Raw genomic sequence first — 24,850 nt, 5'->3', positions numbered from 1 at the left:
TTTAATTTAGTTTAGCCCTTCAGTTGTTCGTTTTTAAGCGACCAGAGCTGGCGCGTGTTAATGATGAGGGAGTGTCCGAATTCACTCCTGAGACACTAAATAGTGTCTCCCTAAATAGCTCAACACTAACGAGGGAGTAAGGAGCTATTTCGGACAAAGCCCAGTCGCAGAGCTCAGAAGGCGCGCGTTGATGACATCATGTACACGCGACTGTGTTGACGAAGCGGAGCAGGTCGGAGAGACGCTGTTGTGTATTTTTGTTGTGATTAAAGAGTTTAAACCAGCTTTAATATCGAGCTGTACCCGAGCAAACCCGCCCTCAGAGCGGAGAATAAAACTTACACAGGCTTCTACTGAAAGAGGAGCAAAGATGGTGTTTTACTGCTGCGCTTATAACTGTAAAAACAACACAAAGGACAAGAGCCTCACTTTCCACAGGTAACACATCTCTGCATTCAGCACTACACTGCTCTAATACACTTTACACACTTTTTCATCACACAGTAATATAACTCTCACCCTTTACTCTACACTAACACACTTTACACACTAATATGACTAATACCCTTTACTCTACACTAACACACTTTACACAGTAATATAACTCACACACTTTACATTACACTAATACACTTTACACAGCTACTTTACCTTTACACAGTAATATAACTCACACACTTTACTCTACACTAACACACTTTACACAGCAAATGGTGTAAACATGTACGATTTTCTTTTTCGTTATGTGTAAAGTAAAAAAAAAAAAGTGCAATTGCTAAAATGACTTCCTAGGACTTTCAGTATCACTTGAAGCCAACAGTGCTGGAAGAGTACATTTTACTTTGCTTTCTTCAATTCGGTCAATTTCTGAATAATTAATGAGGCCAGCTCTTAGAAAGTTGTGCCGCTCACGAGCCAACCATCGCCACGAATGTGTGGTCACCCGAGTCAAACGTTTGAGGCTGTAAAGAAAACCAGTCATTTGACCCTCTCATCAGAAAATCTGAAGTTTAATCCCAGTCAGTGTCACAGCTGTCTGTGGATGGTAGTAAAAGAGTACAAAATGTTATTCTGAGCTTTTACAGAAGTGTTTTTGACATATTGGTGTTTATTTGCTTCCATTTTTCAGCTTCCCATTGGGCAACCCTTCGTTGCTTAAAAAATGGCTGAGGAACATGAGGTGGAAAGACTGGTCTCCTGAGGAATACAGTAAAATATGCTCCAATCACTTTGAGAGCAAGTGTTACAGAGTCGTGAATGGCACCCGAAGACTACTTCACACCTGGGCAGTTCCCACCATTTTCTCTTTTCCTGGCCATCTTCAGAACCAGAAGGTCAGTAACAGTACTGCACTCAGAAACAGTGAGAGAGTAGAATTTTGAAATTGTTCTTGACCTGCCTGACGTGTCTGCTTATGTTCTCTCTCTCTCTCTCTCTCTCTCTCTCTCTCTCTCTCTCTCTCACTTTCAGAAAAAGATTGACCCCAGGAGTAGAAGGGCGTTGGTGAGTTTTGATATGAATGATGTGATATTCATGTTTTTATCCATTTATTTATATGAATAGAGGCCTCGCAAAACAATATAATAATGATTCTTAAGGCACAGATTGGTTTTACTATTTTTTTTTTATTTGTCATATGCTCATGATTTACAGTGGTATGAAAAAGTTTGGGCACCTGATAATTTACCCCTGATATTTTTTTTATATTTTCCTTAATAAATCATTGGTTGTTCGGATCAGTAGTTTTATCTGAAAAACTTTGTGAAGTGTAGTGAAGTTTATAGGATTTACAGAAAGTGTGCTGTAAAATTAGGCAGGTCCATAAATTTGGGCACCCCAAAAAAAATTATATAATATATTTAGTAGATCCTCTTTTTGCAGAAATAACAGCCTCTAAACTCTTCCTATAGCTTCCAATGAGAGACTGGAATCTGGTTAAAGGTATTTTGGATCATTCTTCTTTACAAAACATCTCCAGTTCAGTCAGGTTTAAAGGTGTCCGGGCATGAACAGCCTGCTTTAAATCACACCATAGACTTTCAATAATATTCAGGTCTGGGAACTGAGATGATCATTTCAGAACGCTGTACTTGTTCCTCTGCATGAATGCTTTAGTAGATTTTGAGCAGTGTTTAGGGCAGTTGTCTTGTTGAAGTAACTTCAACTTTCTCATTGATTCTTGAACATTGTTCTTAAGAATTTGCTGATATTGACTGAAATCCATGAGACCCTCAACTTTAACAAGATTCCCAGTACCTGCACTGATCACACAGTCCCACAGCATGATGGGACCACCACCAAATTTTACTGTGGGGAGCAGTAAAGTGTTTGTGTTGGAATCCTTTTTGCTTTTATTTCCATGCATACCACCCTTTAAATAACTCAATTTTAGTTTCATCAGTCCACAGAACCTTTATATAAATATTGCCCAATGGGAAGCTGAAAAATGGAAGCAAATATGTCAAAAACACATCTGTAAAAGCTCAGAATAACATTTTGTATTCTTTTACTACCATCCACAGACAGCTGTGACACTGACTGGGATTAAACTTCAGATTTTCTGATGAGAGGGTCAAATGACTGGTTTTCTTTACAGCCTCAAACGTTTGACTCGGGTGACCACACATTCGTGGCGATGGTTGGCTCGTGAGCGGCACACCTTTCTAAGAGCTGGCCTCATTAATTATTCAGAAATTGACCGAATTGAAGAAAGCAAAGTAAAAAGTACCTCACCTGTCAGTGGTTGTAATGTTATGGCTGATTGTTGTATATAAAATAATAAATATAATATATAAGCAGACACCTTCTTAAGGATTAATAGGGTTTTAATCTGTTTTAAACCCGAGACAAAGGTGGGGAGTTCCTGTCCGGTTAAACGCAAACCGGCTGATCTGTCCATCAAAAAAAAAAAAAATAAATAAATAAACATATTCAACTACAGCTCCAGTGCTGTCAATCTCCTTTCATATATAAGCATTTATTAGAAAAAAACCCACTGACAGGGATTTCACAGTGGTAGGTTTAGATGATTTTTCATGTCCAATAACTGAATTTAATAAGGCAAATACAGACTTTATAATGAAAATCATATAAATGTAAATGCACATAGAATTTATACAAATAGATAATAGCGTCAGTGTTGTTTGCTACACACACACACACACAATCATTCGATTCCATTTCAGCCCATACGACCTGCCACTTAAATGCCAGTTTAATAATATGGTTTTATAATTTTTTATTCATTTTAATGCTCGTAAACTAACTGATCGTATTCAGTTTTTATTTATCATTGGTAGCAGAAGCTGCTTATACAGGTAAAACCGCTCTTAAACACAAGACCAGTGGCGGACTTAGCAATTTGGGGGCTCAAGGCGAATTTAGCTAGGGGGCCCATCAACATTAATAAGCGAGAAATAAGTTTCAGATATAACACCATTGTATGTCAAAATGGAAAATATTTATAAAAAAAAAATAGTTAAAAAAGAAAATTGAAGCTTTCAATGCTAATTGTACTTTTTATATGTGCAATCAATAAACACATATTTAAATAAAATATACATCGGAATGCCAAAAAAAAGTAAAGCAGTGTGACTGAGAGCATTTATGTGAGTCAATCAGTAATTTTTATCTAGAATTGTAACTGAACTTAATGATAAAGAATAATTATCAATCACATCAAAATGTACAGTGAAAATATGAGAGGAGGCAGAGTTTGTGTAAAGGTGTTTGATCAATAAAATACTAAAAATATTTAAAATGAATAAAAAATAATTAATATAAAATAAAAACTCATTTAAAACACAATCAAAAGCTATCTCATAGTGCAGAATAATATCAGTTTCAGTTAGTTTCAGTTTCAAATAATTGAAACAGCTCAACAAAACCTCAACCTATCCTTTATATTTGACAATATTTGATTAACTTTGATTATATGTCCTCACTCATCTTAATTTATTTAACTAAACTAAGTTTTCAAATTATTTCTAGCCTTGCGCTGAATTCAGAGAGAGAGAGAGAGAGCGCACGCGCTTTCCTAATGACTGACGCTAAACTGTTTGATCCAGCTGTTATATTATATTATATCAATACCATTTTAACGTTTTTCGTTTCTATGTTTTTGAATTCGTTAGATTATATTTTTGTCAACATTTTGGGTTTATTTTCGTTTGTTATTTTTCTAAAAATAATAGAATTTACCTACCTACACAACCCTAGTACAGCACCTCCTCGTCCTCCTCCTCCACCAAAACATTCGGTCCGGTGGTGTTGACACACTAAAAAAGCTTATCAGTTTGGAAGAGCATCTGTTTTTAGTTTAGCCTCTTCCTTCTTTTTTCTTTTTGTAGTGCCACTTGGGTAGTGGCGCCTCATGGCTTCACTCACGACCCACTTGTACACTTAATTTCACCTTAATTCCGTCTTTCACAAGCAGCGTTCGCGGTTCACCTGCATGGATGGAATATTCCATTTTAACGGGAAAGAGAGGGGGTGTGGACGGACTCTGTATTTCTTTGTAATTTATTGTGTTGTCTTTGTTTCCATTTTAAACATACAAGAATCACCATTTATGAACGCACTGTGAATTATCTGTGAATTACTGTCCAAAGGGCCCCAATTACCAGCTGTAGGCCTATGGAAAGTTTGCAGCTAGTCAGGGGGCCCCTACAGTGGGCTGCAGTGGGAGGGGCCCAAGGCAGTTGCCTAGCAATGCCTCTATGCAAAGACTGCCTCTGCACAAGACAACAACAAATTACACGCTTTTATGGTGATAATAAAAACTATAAAATCTATTCATCCCATCCTAACATTTTACGTACTTTTACTATCACACTGAAGCAAATATGCAGTTTCTACAGGAACGCACTTTCTGGTCAGTATAAAGTAAAAATAAGAAAGCAAGTGATGGTGTGGAGCAGCCCCTGAACGAATAGTAATTTTCACACCGTTAAAGGAACAGTGTCAAAACAGTGTCAAAAATGCTAATTATTTTTTAAACATTCAGCTTAAAAAAAGACACGGATAGAGAATTTTGCGATTTTTTTTTTTTTACATTTAACGGTGCAAAAACACTTTCCTCCGGCTCCCTGAATCATGAATTTCTTCAGATGAAATGAGGCGCTTTTGAATGCGATAGTACTAAGAAAATGTTATAGTTTAAGAAACATAAATTTGGTTATATTGGCAATGGACAGGGCGAAGTAAATCATTATGATAACCACCTGAACCCAAATCGATTTTAGGAGGCGCAGAATAAAAAAACTAATTAAATAAAAAAATAACTTTTAGCAATCAGGAAAAAGTGGAAAAATTGTGTTACTCTGGGAAGTGAGCTTGTCCGTTTTTTTTTTTGTTTTTTTTTTAGAACAACAACAATATAATAATAATAATAATAATAATAATAATAATAATAATAATAATATCAAATAAGCTACAGCAAAATGAAATAATCAAATACATAAAAAATAATTATTTATCACTAATGACACAGACAGTCTAAAAAGAGGAAACGGACAAAAATTGTGTTTTGAGGCATGAAATGCTCAATATATTGTTCGAAATTGGTTTGATTGGATCATTTAATGTATATTTTCGGGCTGAAATGAGACATCATGCATTTTACTTCATGATTTAATTAATTTTGAACGGGTTCAGTTTTTTTACTGTATATCTTTATCTTTTTATTATTCTTTTTCTTTTTACTATTATTTTGTTTGCATTTTCGTATTATTATTATTATTATTATTATTATTACTATACGAAACTTTAAGCTGTTTGTTGTCTTAATGTTTTGACATCAATATTTCCATTAGTATTTAGATTTCGAAAGATGTATATTACTATTAATATTACTCTGGCACATATTATTGAAGTTTAAATAAGTGAATGAACCTTCTTAACAAAACATAAATATTAACAATTATGTGTATTCCCTACATATTTTAGATGCATTTTTTTCTTTTTTTATTATTTTTAAATTGGCCTACATATACGTTTTTAAAATGATCTGATATCTTGATCTTTACACCAAAAAACTCAATTAAATAAATTTGTTTTGTCTCTGCAATAGTGCTTCATATTTAAACTACGAAAGTATATATATGTAAGAGGTGTGTTCTGGAGAGAACTAAAAATGAGGACGCTAGAATGCTAACATTAACTCATCAGCGGCTTGCCCGTAAGTTTGTTGGCCCTTAAGTAAATGCTTTTAACGTTTCTAATAAAACAAACCTTTATTGTACAAACATTTGTTATGATAGTAATCTTTTAAAATAAAACAAACTAAAAACATTTGGGAAAAATAAATCCCACTTAAGCTCTTTGTCTCTTTTTTTATTATTAGGAAATATAATCCTTATAGCTTTGTAGTATAGCTTTTAATGAATCAACAATTTTTTATTTTCTAACAGTATTTACAATAGCTTAAAACAGATAAACTACTAATAGCATTAGTGCATTAGTAGATTTGCAAGTTAGAATGGACACAATTAACAAAACTAAAAGCATTGTTTTAACGCTGAACAAATTACTGCGTACACTTGGATTTTTAAAGCGGAAATATATGCAAATTTGAATTTCAAATATGATATGAACTTAAAAAAAGTATTACGTAAATATGCATTCAGTTGCACAGTATACATTCGCTGGTACAGGAAAAATGAATCCAAATAAATAGTTGCCGGGTCCAGAAGCATCTATCACACGATATGTATAAAAAGCTAAAGGCTTTTACAACAGAATTAAAATTATTCTAAACTCCTCAATATGAGTGTTTCATACGGGCTTAGTTGTAGTTTGACGCAGAAATAATGGATGGAAATCTCACAACTACAAGTAAAGTATTTTTTTTTATTATGTTTTTTTATGTATGTTTTGTACCCTGTTGCTATTTTAAAATTGTGACAGATGGAAATAAAAAGTATTTTTACTCTTTTACTCACTTATCTTCTCATAAAATAGATATTTTGGCCATATGTAGTCACACTTCTGCATGCCTTCTTTCTGTAATTGCTATCTAACTCCACCAAATATCATCCTTTCATTCTTTTAAAACATTCGATTTCCTTACTCTATGCATTAAAACAATGACCAAAGGTCTGGGCATTCCTGGTCAAAAGGCATGCCTCTGCACATTATAATTTCCCTATGTTCATAATTTTGCATATAAGGGGGAGGTAAACTTAAAATGTGACAATCTTTATACACGCCACATTTAATGTCTTAATTGTTTCAATATATAAATTATCTTGTGCAACAAAAAAAAAAACTTGAACCTAAATTTACCCAATTGTGTTCCTTCTGTCCCAAATTAAAATGTATTGTAGTTTTTTTTTTTTATGTAGAAACAATGTATACCTTTTTAATTGTTTTCCAGTAGAAGATTTGTTCACACTAATAATTACACAATAAACAAAACATCATATGAACTGAGATTTTTTACATATGGCATATCACCTAAGATGTTTAATATGGTAATTTCATATGTATATTTAAGATTTTCTACTTTATCTTTGATTATACAAAATGCACCAAATTAAATAGAAAAGTGTGTCAAAATGTTTCTATTAAAACAGTTTGTTAGTCTTGTGAGATTTCATAACTAATTAATAAAAAAAAATTAAATTGGAAAGTTTATTAGCAAAAACATGTTTTAAGGATAGGATAGTACTTATCTGTTTTTGTAAGTGAGCTTTTTATGTTGTGTTGTGCTCTTGTTTAATGTGTGTTCTTCTGTCCTTTAGAGAAATCAGCAGTGATAGAGAATGGAGAGATCAGATTAAATGGAAAAGGAAAAAAGATCCGGAAGCCCAGAACCATTTACTCCAGCTTCCAGCTGCAGGCGCTCAACCAGCGCTTCCAGCAGACACAGTACCTCGCCCTGCCGGAGAGAGCAGACCTAGCAGCTAAACTGGGGCTAACGCAGACGCAGGTATACACACACACACACACACACACACACACACACACCATTACACTCCAACTCTGGAGAGTTTTGTGTCTAAAAAAATAAACAAACCTAAAAAACCATAACAGCAAATTCAGAAACACAACGTAACAACTACCCTTATGATTGTGCTATTGTGCAGTTGCTGCTTTATTATGCAGTTTTACACTAATTCAGCTAAGTGAAAATAATTTTCTCAGATGCGTGTTTACCAGTGAGCACTATAATGCACATTGAACCTACTGTATCTTATGGGTTTAATTACACTATGCAGAATTTATATGGTCCTCCCTCTTTCCTGTTCATTACTGGCCAGTTTCTGACCACAAGGTTGGTGCTGACCAGCCCCTGTACATCTTACACATTTATGATCTATACATTAACTAATGAGCCAATCAGCTGGCAGCAGCAGTGTAGTGCATATAATCATGCAGATATGGACAAGCAGCTTCAGGTAATGTCCAACTCAAACATCAGCATGGGCAGACGTGTGATCTCAGTGAGAGTGGTATGCTTGTTGGTATAGATATTCTGCTTTGAGTATTTTCAGAACTGCTCATCTCCTGGGTTCTTAGATTCTTCCTAAATTGAAGGAAATGCAGAAAGGTCTGAGATAGTAGATGTCTGAGATGTCTGTGGTATCTTGGATTTTGGAGAGGTGCACAGAAATGATAAGGTAGTATAAGAATTTGGTGTCTAAAGCTCAAATAAAATGTCCCCATAGTCCTAATCTGTCTTTTGTCAGTAGTCCAGGCTGATGGAGGTGCTATAATGCTATGGAGAAGTTATTTCGTTAAGAAAATGTGGGCCTGTTTACACTAATCAGCCATCACCAAAACGCCACAGACTATTTATATTCATATTGTTGCTGGCCATGTGCATACTTTCATGACCACAATTTACTTAACTTCTACCAGAAACTTTCAGCATCATGATGCACAACATCACAAAGCAATGAGTCAATCACGCCATCAAGAACCTCAGTGACTGGTCCATTTTTAGCTTTGCATGCCAGCAGTGCCAGGGTCAAGATTTTAAAACAGAGAGCCAGTGATTAGACTGCAGTAGAGGAGGGACATGACTGAAACTAGAAAGATTGAGGGCAAGTTGTGCCATTGCATTCTGGATCATTTTCAAAGGTCTGGTGGAATTTTCAATGGGCGGCATCCCTAAAATGAAGGGGTAAAATAATCAGATTGTTGTAGTGGACAAATCTGGATGACCAAGTCAGCATGAGTAAAGAATGATAACTGGTCAGGGGTGAACAAACTAACTAAACTTAACAAAGATTTTTATATATAGACAGATCTGCACACTCTTTGTCTCACACTCAGTGTGTTAAAGGAGTTCCTGGAGGTGCTGAACATTAGTCGTTGTTTTTTAAACACTGTGAAGCTCCTGCTCATCCCAAATAGCCATCTCAGGTTTAGATCAGGGGATTAATGTGGAGGAACACTTTTTTGTTTACTACATCATTTCATATGTGCCCCTAATTGTTTTATGCCTTTTATATATATACAACGTAGAAAATACATAAAAAAAGAACTAAAGAAAACATTGCTTGAGAAATTGAGATCAAACTTTGAACTGGTACAGTGTATATATATATATATATATGTATATATATATATATATGTATATATATATGTATATATATATATATATATATATATATATATATATATATATATATATATATATATATATATATATATATATATATATATACAGTTTGCCCAGATAAACATCCACAATGTCAGTTAAGAGAACCTGATGATTACATATTACCTGCACATTCACCATAGATATTCTTTATGACACATGTGTAGGTGGGATTAAAGACGCTGAGAGTGTGTATAGGGAGAGGTGTCCCATGCACTCCCAATGGCATGGAAATATATGTTGTCCTGTAATTCCCGGACTGGTGGGATTTTTATATAAGTGCATGCATGGCAGAGTTACAGAATGCAAAGACTTCAGAGACAGCAGCTTTGCAAAGACCGTGACCATCACCAGTTGTCTGTAGGAATTAATTGTTTGCATTTATTGCAGCATTGATGTCAAGATCTCTACCATCGCCTATTTGAATGATTTATCCGTGGGTTGGATTGGTCAATTTAAAAGTGCCCAACTAGACTACAAGCTACAGACAAGTGATGTCGTTACTGTAGAATATAATACAATATATTATATTAGTGTGTTCACATAATACTTTAGTTAACGCAAAGGTTTTGGGAAACACTCTTCAACTAACGATCGTTAGCAAAGTTCTTCGCTTTACAAAGCTTTTAGGAAACCCACCACTGGTCATCTGATGCTTTATGCTTCTTTAGCTGTAGAAAATAAGTCATCTGATGTGCAGGATTGAGACGCCTTAGTGCACGCAGTGATTAAAATACTGGTGATAATGGACAGGAGGACCTGTATGGAAAGCTGCAGAGATAATAGATAGATAGATAGATAGATAGATAGATAGATACTTTATTGATCCCCGGGGGGAAATTCTTGGCATCCAGCAGCAGGTTACACAATACACAAAGTTAAAAAAGACAAAATATAAAATATAAAGATACATATAAATACAATCAAATAAGAAATAGAATATACAGTGTAAATGTACAGTCTTCGTGTGTGTGTGTGTAATGGAGATGGAGAATGGAGGTAGTGCAGTTGAACACAATAGACAGTGAACATCAGTTGATGTGCATAATGTGAGGATAACTGATGTCAGCCAAACAGAAAGTGCAAATACAGTTATATAATAATTTAAATTAAATTAAGCAGTGCAAAAGATACGTAAACAGTGCAAAAGATACGTAAACAGTGCAAAAGATACGTAAACAGTAGATGAATTAACTAGTGAATGAACTACTAGTGCAAAATATGGTAGAACTATAAAAAGTGTTCTAGGCATCAGCAAGTCTGAGAGTGTGTCCATAGCTGGGGGTGTGTCCATGGTGTGGCCAGAGTGGCCGGAATGAAAATGTTTCACAGAGTCTTTAGTTTGCTGTGCTGAGAGGAGTTGAACAGTCTTATGGCCTGAGGAACAAAAGACTTTCGGAGTCTGTCTGTGGAGCAGGACTGGGACAGCAGTCTGCCGCTGAATGAGCTCCTCTGCCTGGTGATGGTGCTGTGCAGAGGGTGGTGAACATTGTCCATGATGTTCAGCAGCTTACTGAGGGCTCTCCTCTCTGCCAGTGGTGTTAAGGACTCCAGCTCTAATCCCAGCACAGAACCAGCTTTCCTCACCAGCCTGTCCAGTCGTCCAGCATCCCTCTTGCTGATGCTGCCTCCCCAACACACAACAGTGTAAAAGAGGACGCTGGCTACCACAGACTGGTAGAACATCAGGAGGAGTTTCTGGCAGATGTTGAAAGCCCTGAGCCTTCTGAGGAAGTACAGTCTGCTCTGAGCCTTCCTGTAGAGGGAGTCAGTGTTCACTGACCAGTCCAGCCTGTCGTCCAGGTGCACACCAAGGTATTTGTAGGATTTGACCACCTCCACGTCGACCCCCTCGATGGAGATTGGCTGCTGAGCAGAGGGCCTGGACCTCCTGAAGTCTATGCACATCTCCTTGGTTTTGGAGATGTTCAGCTGCAGATGATTGATTGATCACATTCGACTCCCAGCACTGGAGTCTTGGGATCAAGTCTCTATCTGGATGGAGTTTCCATGTTCTCCCTGGGTGTGTGGGTTTCCTTTGGGGACTCCGGTTTCCTCACACAGTGCAAAAACATGGAGATCAGGTAAATTGGATGTGCTGGGCCAACTCCTCAGTGCCCGATGCAGTCTTCCAGGTTACGGTTGTTTCCGGTTAAAAGTATGCTGTGTGTGATTTGCTGTCACTTCTCACCGATGTGTGTTGATTGTGTGTAGAATGTAATTGTAAGCGTCCTTGAGTGTCTTGAAGGCACTATATGTGTAATTGTATGTAAGTAGATATAATAGTCTGTAATTTTTTATGTTCAATCAGTGTAGTGTTGGCATTTTGAATTGCTTTTCTAATAAAAGAGGTATTGGTATGTTTGCTGGCCTGAACAAAGAAAGTTAACTAATGAGGAAACAAAACTGCTAATAGCATTTTGCAGTGGGAGAAAAGATAACGACTTCAGATGTGGAGGGCTGGTTACACTAGCAGAAAAAGCCAGGGACAGAGTGCAGGTAAATAACTTCTAAAGGTATGGGCATGAATAGCAGTGAGAAAAGTGTGAAAGAATTATAGTCTTATAAGTGTTGTATGCTTTATGCACTAGAGTGGCCTAATTTAAATCAAATAAAATCAAACTAAGACAGCAATGGAGAAAGCTAGAACTAAAACAGCACTTTATGTGATGGTTAATAAAAGACACTGTAGAAAAAAGTTTTTTGTTATATACTTTTGTGGTCCAGCTGACTAATTCACTATTTTATTTTTAGGGTTAGCAAGAAAGAAAGATAGCAGAGATTTATTACATAAATACATTATTTTACAGAAGTTTCTATTTATTACCTGACCCTCCCACCCAACACTATGTTTTTGTGTGAAATGTGTGATTTTATGAATATAGCAGCAGCTTTTAAGATTTAACTGAAATGTTGAATGACTTAGCTTAGTGAAATGGAACATTAAGAAACTTTCAGTGTTTCCTATGCCTATTCCTATTTTTTCCTATGCCTATGATTCCTAGACTATTATTTCTTAAAAATCCAACCTCAAGAAAAATGATCACAAGTTTACCGGACTGCTGTCCCCGTCATTTTCTCAGTATTTCTGCTTGTTATTCTGGCAGTAGAGTTTGCTTCATCTTCTAATTTATAATTTATAATTGATAAAATCCGTGTATAGGGCAGTCCGGCTCTGCATATCAGGATGAGGATAAGAGAGTAGGGTGAAACAGATCCTCGTGAGAATCAGATAGTTGAGTTACTGAATGGTATTTAATAAATTCTGCTTTCTGTACTGCAAACTGGCTATTCCAAAACCCTCACATCACCACAGTCTGAGACAGTAATCAACAAGGAGGAGTATATGAGGCTACTGGTTATGTGGTTTCTCTGTAGGTGGTGTAAACAGAAACTAAAATGATGTATGAAGACACTGATACAAGATTGAGAGGTCATCATGTCTGTAATGATTACATACTAATTATACTAAGCCTTAAAATACTGAAAAACAGCACAGTTAAATCCATGAGTTCATGAGAAGTCAATAATTCTATGTTTTTATATGAAGCTGGATTTTACAAATAAATATTTATAGAGGAATCAAAAGCTTTTCTGGCTTTTCTGTTCTGCTCTACTGCCCATAAACGTTCCCAGCCCTGCAGGTTATTGATTGTTCCTTGTTGAACCCCACTTGACTTCTGGAAAAGCGTGTAAACTACAGGGGCCTTATGTACTAAGACTTGCGTGAACTTCCTGCTAAAATATTTTAAACATTGTACGCTCAGAGCTGAAAAGTTCTGTATGCATAAAAAAATCTGGATGTATCAAACCGTGCATAGGCAGAATCCCACGTACTTTCTCGTAGTACATCACAATCAACTTGAAATTAAAGTGCACGAAAACATCACACCTGTCATGTCTCCTCCCTCAATTACACAGAGTATAATAATAATAATAATAATAATAATAATAATAATTATGACAATAATAATAATATGATAGAGTATAATATGCCTGTCAAGAAAGTGTCGTAAGGCACATAACGTAGCCTCAGTCTTCTAAGTCATTTAATAATTACCCATGTTTTAAATTCAATATTCTAAGCTTGTTTACCAAGAAGCCACCCGTCACGCACTCAGCTTGTAATCTGATCCCAACCATGTTCTTGGAAATCTGAAAGCCAGTTTTATAAGCGGTTTACAAGCCAGTCATCTGGGCCATAAAATCAGAATGGTCACGGAAAATGCGCTCTCGATGAAATCGGCCATTAGCAATATCTTTCAATAATGCCAATGCTGCCATCTCCAACAACTCCAGCGCAACATTTTATGCATGTTTATATAATCTCGGCTAAGTGGAAACACACTGAATGATTATTTCAGTAAGCCAAAAATGTTTGATTAATTCACTGTTTAATTGTCTGATTAATTTACTGTTTAATTGTCTGATTAATTTACTTCATTTTACCCAATAATGGCTTACTACAATGTGTGAATAAAAAGGATATCAAAAAAGTTGTAATTTCAATGCATCGCCTCTAAGTGTCCCCAAATGACAAAAACACAAAACATACATACAAAAAAACATACGTACACCTGAAATGAAAGTGCCGTGAGGAAATGCACTTTGTTTCTCACGTTCAAGTCATGTTTAGTACATCTGACAGTGAGCGTGAAATATGGCATACGCAATGTTTTTGTGTGTACCTTTAGTACATGAGGCCCCTGGTTATTCATGTTTAATGTTAATAAGTCTCATCAAGTATAACAGTAGTACTCCAGGACCAGGATTTTAAACTGCTGTTTTGAAAATAATCTTCTGATTAGGGCTTACTTCCACAGTGCTAATGAAGACGTATCTCTGCTAATCTCTGACTCTTTTTACAGGTGAAGATATGGTTTCAGAACAAACGGTCCAAATACAAAAAGATAATGAAACATGGCTCAGGTGGACATGAAGGAGAACACCTTCAAGCAGCTGCAGCTTCAGGAACTCAGTGTTCACCAGCCATGCCTCCATTATGGGACGTTTCAATGCCAAACAATGGTGCCCCCATCCACACTGGAGGATATATGAACTCTTTTGGGCACTGGTACCCAAGCCATCATCAGGACTCTGTTTGGCCTGAACTCAAATGATTTGTGGGATGAGCAAAACTTCTTATTCATATTCAGATGTTCTTCTGAATATGGATTTTCTAAAATGCATGTTTTGAATAAAATTCTGATTCTGAGTTATGTGATCATAGTTATTTATGTTTGTGGGTTATATATTTGTGTCTGCTGTTTTCTTCATTTTTGTCGCTGTAGGTTACATAAAAAAGTCATGAAGGGACCATTTTAAAGCATTTTTCTCATAGAATCATTAATCACACTTATCATAAAAAAACATATTCCACCCAAAAAGGAATTGTTCGATTACAGTGCTCATTTGAAAAAAAAAAAAAGATTGCAGTAAACAGGAAGTTACAGTGGCATGAAAAAGTTTGAGCACTCCTGATAACTTTCATGATTTTCTTTATAAATCTTTGGGATCATTGTTTGGATCAGCAATTTCAGTTAAACATGTCGTATAGCAAATGAACACAGTGATATTTGATAAGTAAAAATTTAAAAAGTGAAATTTATAGGAATGACAGAAAGTGTGCAAGAATTCTTTAAACAAAATTAGGAAGGTGCATAAATTTGGGAACCCCAACAGAACAATTACATCATATATTTAGTAGATCCTCCTCCAGAAATAACAGCCTCTAAACACTTCCTAAAGCTTCCAATAAGAGTGTGGCTTCTGGTTGAAGGTATTTTGAATAATTCTTCTCTATAAAACATCTCCAGTTCAGTCAGGTTTGATGGTTTCTGATCATAAACAGCTGCTTTAAATCACACCACAGATTTTTAATAATATTCAGGTCTGGGGACGGAGATGATCATTCCAGAACGTTGTTCTTGTTCCTCTGCATGAATGCTTTAGTAGATTTTGATCAGTGTTTAGGGTCGTTGTCTTGTTGAAGTATCCAGCCCTGCACAACTTTTTCACTGATTCTTGAACATTGTTCTTAAGAATCTGCTGATTTTTACTTGAATCCATGAGACCCTCAACTTTAACAAGAATCCCAGTACCTGCACTGGTACTCAATTTTAGATTAATCGGTTCACAGCACTTCATTCTTTACCATACTGTGGGTTGACTAAAGGTTGGGGTGGGTTGATTTCTCTTCTGATTATCTGAGATTTTTCTTGTTCTGTCACTTCAGGTCTTACCTAGAACGTGTCTGTGGTTCTTCCATTTCCTCATTATGTTCCTCACAGTGGAAACTGACAGCTGAAATCTCTGAGATAGCTTTTTATATCCTTCCTCTAAATCAGAGAAGGTGCAAAGAGGAGAAAAAATTGCAATTGGCGCATTAACCCTTTCTCATAATTGGATTCACCTGCGTATGTAGGTCAGTGTGTCAATGAGCTTACCAAACAAATGTGTTTTAATAATTAGTACCCAAATTTATGGACCTGTCTATTTTTTCCTAATAGTGTCCTTTGATAATCCATTCCATGATTATTATGTTGTGGTAGGGGTGTTGATAGCATGTCCAGTAGCATTGTACACATTTTCAATCAGGGAGTGGTCTGGTAATGGAGGTGTGTGTGTGGCAGCAGTATTTGGATGAGCATTGTCCTGTAGAAAAGGTGCACCAGAGTGCATTCAGTAAAAGTAGGTTCACTGGATGCAGGACCTCATTAACGTAACGTTGGGCTGTCAAAGTGCCTGCAATGAAGATCAGAGGTGATCTTGCAATATGCAAAATTTAATCTCACAGCAAAGACACCAGACCTCAGTGGAATGTGTTGATCCTGACACTGACCACAGTTTCTCCACACACTGATTCACAGGTCTTCTTCTGTCTGCCACGACTACCTATCAAGTTACAGTCCTGTCACTTGATTCATTTTGTGTACAACTGTAAAGCATGTCTTCCTCTGTTAATAACTGATTAAAATTGCCATTGGAAGGACACATTTCAGAGTAGTACAGACACGATTTGGTGCATTTTAATTAACAGCTTAATATGAGACTATACTAAGAAATTTATATACTTTTATTATGTTTGTATTTTTCTTGTCCCTCCTCTTTCCTCCTGGTGGCATTTATGATACATTTATTTTTTTTTTTTACTTCTACAACTCATTGAGGTATTATAGAATATAAAACTATCTTAAAAATATGCAATATAATAATAATAAAAAAATGAAATGCATGCAATAACAAGGATCAAAATAAATAAGTAACAATAATACAAAATATTATTTATTATAAATATAATAATTTGAAATGATCTTTTGAAAACCTTGAAAACGAGTGAAAACAGAATGCCCTGAAATCAGCTCACACACACCCGACCTCTCTCTTCTTCTGTCACGTGACCCCGCGCAGTCGCACGCAAGGCACACTAGACTGCAGCAGCAGTTCAGTTCAGCGAGTCTTCAGCACAGCACGCACGGCAACAGACAGGCTTCTTCTCCCCCGTGTCCCACCAGCCAGGTAACATACACATCAAATGAAGTCCTACCGTTTGCCCTCTAAGCCCAACGTGAAATAATTTAGTTGTGCAGTAAAATGTCTCATACAGCACCAAAATACTAAGCATCTTTAGTGGACTGGTCACCAGATAAACTAGCCGCTCTAGCCCAAATCAATAATCGATAACTTGAAGACGACCGCATACAGCCCCGGTCCTGGACTGATTTGCTTGGGGTGGCAGTAAAATTAAGTGGGCATGTTGATATTCATGTTCAGGGCTTGATTTGTACATATGGTATTGATTAAAAGGGCCTTTTTTTCCCCTGAGCACTTGCCCCCCAAAATGTCTGTGCACGCCACTGAAAGATCACATGGACAAGTCAGAAGGCTTTTGGAAGAATGTTTTACGGAAGGATGAGACCAAAATAGAACTTTTTGGATTAAATGATAAGTGTTATGTTTGGAGGAAGAAAAACATGAAACATGGTGGTGGTGGTGATAATTTGGGTTTTATTGCATCTGGGTCAGGACAAATTGTCTACTTTGATGGAACAATGAATTCTAAATTACATCAGAGAATTCTAAAGAAAATTTAGAATAAAAAAAAGGCAACAACCCTAAGCACACAAGCTGTTCTTTCAAAAAATTGTTCAAGAAGTATAAAATGAATGCTTTGGAATGACCAAGTCAAAGTCCTGACCTTAATGCAATGGAAATGTTGTGAAAGGACCTGAAGCAAGGAGTGAATGTGAGAAAACTCACCAACATTCCAGAGTTGAAGCTGTTCTGTGCGGAGGAATGGGCTAAAAATTTCTCAGAGCCAGTGTGCAGGACTGATCAACAGTTACCAAAAATGTTTAGATGCAAAGGAGGTCAAACCATATACTGAAGGTTGACATACTATTGTCACTCACAAATATTAATCTTGTAATAATATTAAATCATTTTCTTCAGTAAATAAATAACCAAGTGTAATATTTTGTATTATTTTTTATTTTATTTACTTTTAAGGTATATTATATATTATATCTGTGGAACAAGGTTTTAAAGAAGTTCAAGGTGAGGAAACTGATGGGGAGTCAAAAACTGAATTTAAAAACAAGCTCAGTCATTTCATGCATTAGACTTTATTAATTAGTAAAGTAAACAGTAAAGTAATGGCTGAAGTAGCATAGTGGATAACAACATTGCCGTAGACTGGGGTTTGATTCCCTAGTTAAATAAGCACACCACACTATAGCAATAGTCCTTAAAAAAAAAGTCCCAAACTACATTATTCTACCAATATATTGAATCAAATGTAAGCCAATTTGACTGAGAGCTTTAAGTAAATGATAATAATGTAAGTAGTTTATAATAATAAAAAAAACTAAATCAGAATATTGAAAAATATTGAAATCACTCAATTGCAAAATGCTAAAAAATATAGTTCTTGGTTAGGATTATTTTAAACCTTAAATGTTATCTAACATCTTTAAGAACATTGTAATAATCTGCAAAAAAGCACATTATCAATTTTCTCAATTCTTCTCTTCTGTTTCCCTACAGATCCGTCCACATTTTACTTAGATTTAGTTTCCTTTTCCCACTTTTGTACAACAGCCTTCATGGTCTTAGCCTTCAATGTGACTGCCTTTAGTCTTTTCTCTCTTTCCTTTATGATGCCACGCTCTTCTTCAAGCAGATCCTCTCCTCTTGCAATCTTCTCCAAGATCAAAGATTCACGCTTCATTTTTTCCAATCCAGCAATGCGGTCTTCAAAGCCAGGCTTTTTCTCCTCTTTTTCTGTCTTAATTAATAATTCAAGATACTCTATTGTGGACAGGGAGGTTGCCTTTAGAGCGATCTCATTCAGCCTCTGAAGGCATTGGGAAGACAGTTTGATCAGATTCCTTAGCTTGAACTCAATGACATCAAACGCAGACTCAAGTTCTCCTAGGATTTGCTTGTTGTTCATAAACTGTCCTTTTGCTTTCATGAAGTTCTCCTTCAGCTCCTTGACAGTTTTCTTCTCAATTTTTGTTTCATACGTCCACAAGGCTCTGTCCTTTGCATGAGCAGAATGATGGCAGAAGTTAGGACAGACAACGCACTTTCCATTATCATCCATTGCAGCACAAGTGCTTATACAATCACCTTCAGGGAGGAAGCAGTTTGAGTGACAGGTAAACAGACAGTTGTTGCAATTAATGGTAGTGCAATTAACAGGAGTTCTGTTTGCCCTAAGGACTTCCACGTCCTGCTCAAAATTTTCATTTTCCTTCATGTTACTGCTCTCAGCTTCCAAGCACTTCTTGAATTTTTGGATCTCATTCAGCTTGGAGAGTCCAGCAGTAATTTGTGGGGTCAGTCCGGCCATGGCTTTCTCCAGGCGTTCTCGCTCCTCCAATACTTGTTTTGTCAAAGTCAAATCCTTACTTTCATTAGCCTCAACAACATCAAAAAATTTCTTCATATGTTTGAAGGAGGAGTTCCAGACAATCTCCTTAAGCTTCCCATCAGACTCTTCCTCATCTTCATCATCACCTGAATCACTTCCTGAGTTATTTTTCTCCTTTTTCTGTGCATACACTGCTGAGTTGTTGAATTTGAAATGAGTGGGTAAGCCTTTCTTATTTTTTTGGCAGGGCAAGTCTGCAGCTTGTATGGCTCCTAAGACTGGGATGTCCTTGCCATCAGCAAATGTCACAAGTATCACTATGTTTTCTTCAATGTCTTTGCCGAAGATGGACAGGATTGAGTCAAAGATGTATTTTTGGTTGGCACTGAGACGGGCAAGAGATGCTTGAACAACAAAGCAGACAGCATCAATGTGGTCTATCCCCAAAGGACTGCAAAGGAAGCTCTTCACTTGCTCTGTGATCAGTTTATCATGAGCCATTCCACGTGTATCTCCAAACCCGGGAGTGTCCACAATGGTCACAGAGTATGGGACTTGGAATCCTGGCTGGTTGTACATCTCATATGATGTGACCTCAGATGTTTGACTTTCTGCCTGCGATCGATTGGTTACTTCATGAATCAATTTGAAGCGATGATGTTCCTCATACTTCACACCAAGTATGTAATTGGCCATGGCATTGACCAGCGTTGTTTTGCCAGCACCCGTAGACCCTAACATTAGAATCACTTTGTTTTTCCCTTCTTCCACTTTTTTTCCAAAGACGTACTGATTGAAATTCACGTTCTCTCCAAATTTCTTCTCCAGATTCAGCACATAAACGGAGGGATTGCCCTTGTTTAGGCGATGGGACTGCTCCAAAAATAGCCCACTCCTGGCCTTGGTCGATATTTTCTTCACTGATTTTTCAGACAGTTTAGTAGTTCTAAGCAAAGACTCGGGACTGGGAAGGCTCATTCCTGCATGGGCACAGCTGGCCAAAATTCTGATCTTATAAGCAGTGCCTTCCTTCAGCCCCTGGAGAGTGCATTCTCTGCTAGTGGTTCTAATGGATTTCAGCACTTCACCTCCCTGCTCTATTTCAGGTTGCTCTCGGAATTCCACCACATATTCAGTGACATGAACTGCCTCTCCTACAGAGGTAGGACTGTCCCATGTGATTGTGATTTTGTCACTTTCCTCACATTTTGGTCTGGGTTGCCCAGGAGGAGCACAGGGGCGAGTTTTGTAGAGTTCGGTTGGAGAGCTACTAAGACTCATCCCTGGTCGACACACAGCCTTGCATTTGAATCGATATTCTCTATTGGGCTCCAACTGCTTAACAGTGACTTGGGCAGACTTCCCCTCCGAGGTCATTTCAGCCCACTCTGTGCTTTGTGCTGACTGATATAAGACACAGTAAGACTCCACATTGTTGAAGCCATGGAGAGGGGGACTGATTTGCAAGTGGATACAGTCATGTTCAGCATTCAAGACTGTAGGTACAGCAGGCTTAGGTGGGAGCTCAAACTCTGAGCTCAGGCAAGTTCCCCTCTCATAAACGTGAATTGACGAGGCTGTACTGTGACTGTCTGGGACAGATACAATGCAGAAATCAATATTTTCTCTTCCACAGTTGGCTGTTTTGAAGTCAAAAAATCTTTGTATCATCTGTCTGGTAAGTGCAGTCACGTCCTTGGAACAAAACCATTGCTCTGATTTTTTTGGAGAGCTGGGCTTAGAAGGAAACGGTTCTGCCTCACTGTTTCTTGATTCATTTGTTAGATAGTTCTCCAAGTCCAAAAGGTAGGACTCTTCTTCTTTTAGAGACGTGAACGCAAAAGCCACTACATACTCATTGGTTGGCTTTAACACTACTTTGTCCAAATCTTTGCTGGATGACAGCACTGGAACTTCACTCATGATCTCTAAGTAGGATCTGATGACGTTCATCTCTCGTTCTCTGTCATTTAGGTAAGCAGATATCAGGGTACTCTGGAATGGGGACCTTTCTTTTCTGCTCAGCAGTGTCACAAGCTCCTGTTCCTCTTTACCACCACCCCTTATAGCTGGGAGAAGCTTGCTGAGCTGTTTTTGGAACACCAGTTTGTACTCTGAACAAAAGCCTTTGAATTTCCTCAGCTTTGCCCTAATTTCTGGAAACTGAATGGCCATGTCAGCCTTCTCCAAGTCCTCACACTGCACACCAGCTTCATCCAGGTTTTCCAAGATTCGCTGGGCACGCCGCACCAGACTGACACTTATCTCTCTGACCAGCTGAGCGGCTGCCGAGTCCAGTTTCTTCAGTGGGTAGAGCCATACAGTCATGGGCACCGCGTGTTCTCCATTTTCTCCCAAAAGCTTCGGGAGTTGTGTGTACACCTTAATGGCATCTTGGTAGGAGACTGGATTGTTTTCGAGAGCAAAATCACCGTGGAAGGTACATGTGAACTTGTTTGTGTGCTGATTATCAGTGTCAGTCATATCCAGGGATGCCTTACCTTCGATTGATATAGAAGGGATGTTTTTAATCGTTGCTTGTAAGTTTCCATGAATTTCTTGATGACTCTCATTGGAAGAAACCTCTTGGTCAAAAACGAAAAATGCCTGCGCACCGTACAGTAAAGCAGTGACAACATGTGTGGCAGAGCCCTCCTCAAACACATTACAGTGCTTGACGTTTCCTGCCCCAAGATGCTCCATGGTGAGCTGCACAAACTTTGTGGTAGTCTTGTACTGCAGGGTGACTCGAGACTGCTGCATCGACTTCTTCTTATTACTTAAAAACGCTGCTGACCCTTTCACCTGCACTAACCCACTGAGAAAGCTAGCCTCAAGAGATGCAGCAACCTTTAGTGAATTTAATTTGTCTTCACAGGAATCTGATGCAATAATTTCGAAGCCGCTGTTGTGCTGGGATTGCATTTTGATATTCCTCTCCAGCATCTCTGAATCCCACAGAGTGATTCCTGTAGTCAAAAAAAAAAAATCTGATTAAAAAGATCACAGAAATGTTGCATTTATATTAAGTCGTAAACATTAGATCATTAATGTGCATAATTAATATGGAATTATGGAATTACGGGATTTACTGTTTTACAGAGCCTAGTGACATATTAGTGGTTTTATATATATATATATATATATATATATATAAATATATATATATATATATATATATATATATATATATATATATATATATATATATATATATATATATATAATATAAAATAACTACTGCTGAGTTCAGAAGTGGATTTATTTATTTTGAAATATGGATTAAATCTCATGACTAACTTTAATTATTTTTACAATTTTGTTTGTTCAACTAGACATTTCTTAAGTATGTATTGTGGTAGGCCCCTGGGGTTAGGGGCATGACCACTGTGACCCGGAAGGAGGAAGCACACAGAGAACACAGACACAGGGAGTAAATGAACCAAATCATACCTTTATTCGGCTTGAAAATGCCCTCCACCACACCCAAAACAAACTTAAACCATAACTCAGCCCCGCCTCCTCACGCCACAGTACTTAACGATACCTTACCTACACTGTCAGTATATTCAGAAAGTTTTAAGACATTTGTGTATGTGTATTTTTACTGCCCTACATTACAATGGATCAAATATTAATCTACAAAATATTCCAAAATTACCCTTTTACTAACATGCTCTATACATATTACAAATCCTGTAATATCTGTAATAATCACAGTTATACATGTACTAAACCAGCTAGCTGAGGACATTATTTGAACTTTCAGCCATGTTTTCTGTAATTGTACAGAAATAATGTTATAGGAATCTGTGAATGTAATCATGGTTCGCATCACAACATTATTTAAATGTGTTTTGTATGTTCTAGCATTTCAATTTATAGGAATAGTTGGAAACATCTAAAATAATTTCCCCAAAATGAACAAATATGAATGCCACCATAATTTAAGGATATTCTGGGGTTTGTTTCTGATGATTTATTGTTTCTGCAATTGATTAACAAATTTAAAAATAACCTACGCACCTATATCATGTTAATTTTAACTAACTTACCTTATTTTACACACAAAAAAGCCCAGAATATCAGAATCACTAGAATGACCATAGTGGTCATTTTGGAAATGTTGACTTGAAAATGTGCATGTATTCATAACATAATACATATGTGTTTCTTATGGTAAAAGAGTCCTAAAAATGCCTGAATTTTTTAAGATATCAAATGAATTATGCAATACTGGTTTAACAAAATACAATATTACATCATATGCATATAATTATATCCCAACATTATTAGAATGTTTTCACATTTTAGCATTAGTTAATAGTTAGAGAAATCCTAATTGTTTTACAGTTAACTTTTTTACTCTTTTCATGTTCATATTTTGATTCATTAAAAACAAAGGTTAAAATAAGGTTTTAGACTTTTACTTCTTAAGTCACATTTCATGCCAAAAACACTGATTAGTCTCCAAAATGACTGATCTCTGACACACTTATAAAGTTAAATTATTTGTTTTTCATGAATTAATTTATTTAACACAAAAAAGCCCATTATTTCACTACCACTAAAATGGTAATAGCAGTAATTATTATTTTTTTTTGTATGCATATTCATTACATATAAAACAGATTCTTTTCTCATGTTTTTTTGTTTTTCATCCCATTTTCTCCCCAATTTACACGGCCAATTACCCAACCCACTCATTAGGTCTCTCCCTCCACTAGTGATGCCCCAATACCAGGAGGGTAAAGACTAGCACATGCCTCCTCCGATACATGTGAAGTCAGACTCCGCCTTTTTCAAACTACTGCTGATGCAGCAGCGCGCTCAAGGGAAAGCGCAGCAACTGGTTCTGATAAATCAGCTCACAGACACCTTGTGCTGATTGACCTCACCCTTTGGAGTGGTGTGGGGAGAGAGCGCCATCTACACACCCAGAGAGAGCAAGGTCAATTGTGCACTCTCGGGGCTCTGGCAGCTGATGGCAAGCTACATGAACAGGATTGGAACCGGCGATCTTCTGATCATAGCGGCAGCGCTTAGCCCGCTTGGAGCCCTTTTCTCATGTTAAATAGGTCATAAAAATGTGAAGCTATCAAATAAATTGTGCACTACTGGTTTAACAAAAAAACTATATTATCTATTCCCAAATGTGTTTTTTGTAAAACAAAATCAACACAAAATATATGTCAAACTGTATATCATCTAAATAAAATAATATATATATATATATATATTTTTCATTGTTAATTGTTTTTAGAATCCAGAAAAGAACGAAATGCATGTTCCATGTTCTCTTTTCTGTACCTGGAATTAGGGCATCTCTCCGGCAGTCGTACAGCATTCCCAACTGGAAAGGTCGG

General features: G+C 36.8%; 2 protein-coding genes across 4 annotated transcripts in view; both read left to right on the top strand.

Moving 5' to 3' along the window:
• Positions 1-201: 201 nt before the first annotated feature.
• Positions 202-24,850, top strand: part of zgc:163143 (uncharacterized protein LOC795946 homolog) — a 51,513-nt gene continuing 26,864 nt past the window's right edge. The window contains exons 1-3 of one of the 3 annotated variants that reach the window (XM_049467949.1): positions 203-438; positions 1,130-1,334; positions 1,471-1,503. In XM_049467949.1, coding sequence (XP_049323906.1) covers positions 371-438; positions 1,130-1,334; positions 1,471-1,503 — 306 coding nt within the window. In that variant the 5' untranslated portion in view covers positions 203-370. Of the gene's footprint in view, positions 439-1,129; positions 1,335-1,470; positions 1,504-24,850 lie in introns of all 3 variants that reach the window. The other 2 variants (XM_049467950.1, XM_049467951.1) reach the window with 2 other exon arrangements.
• LOC125784428 (homeobox protein Dlx4a-like) lies at positions 4,211-14,822 on the top strand. The gene is made up of 3 exons (XM_049467952.1): positions 4,211-4,873; positions 7,743-7,930; positions 14,476-14,822. Exons 1-3 carry the CDS (start codon positions 4,636-4,638, stop codon positions 14,725-14,727), a joined length of 678 nt encoding a protein of 225 aa, XP_049323909.1. The 5' UTR covers positions 4,211-4,635; the 3' UTR covers positions 14,728-14,822.

This window comes from Astyanax mexicanus, chromosome 19 (assembly GCF_023375975.1).
Source record: "Astyanax mexicanus isolate ESR-SI-001 chromosome 19, AstMex3_surface, whole genome shotgun sequence".
Classification (NCBI taxonomy): Eukaryota; Metazoa; Chordata; class Actinopteri; order Characiformes; family Acestrorhamphidae; genus Astyanax; species Astyanax mexicanus.
The sequence above is the reverse complement of the archived record's forward strand: the minus strand, read 5'-3'. Positions and strand labels throughout refer to the sequence as shown.

Excerpts from the sequence above, each read along its gene's own strand:
- LOC125784428 (XM_049467952.1), top strand. The coding sequence starts at position 4,636 with ATGGAAAGTTTGCAGCTAGTCAGGGGGCCCCTACAGTGGGCTGCAGTG. Across the intron at positions 4,874-7,742 it reads CTACAGGAACGCACTTTCTG|AGAAATCAGCAGTGATAGAG; the intron begins GTCAGTATAAAG and ends TCTGTCCTTTAG. Across the intron at positions 7,931-14,475 it reads TGGGGCTAACGCAGACGCAG|GTGAAGATATGGTTTCAGAA; the intron begins GTATACACACAC and ends CTCTTTTTACAG.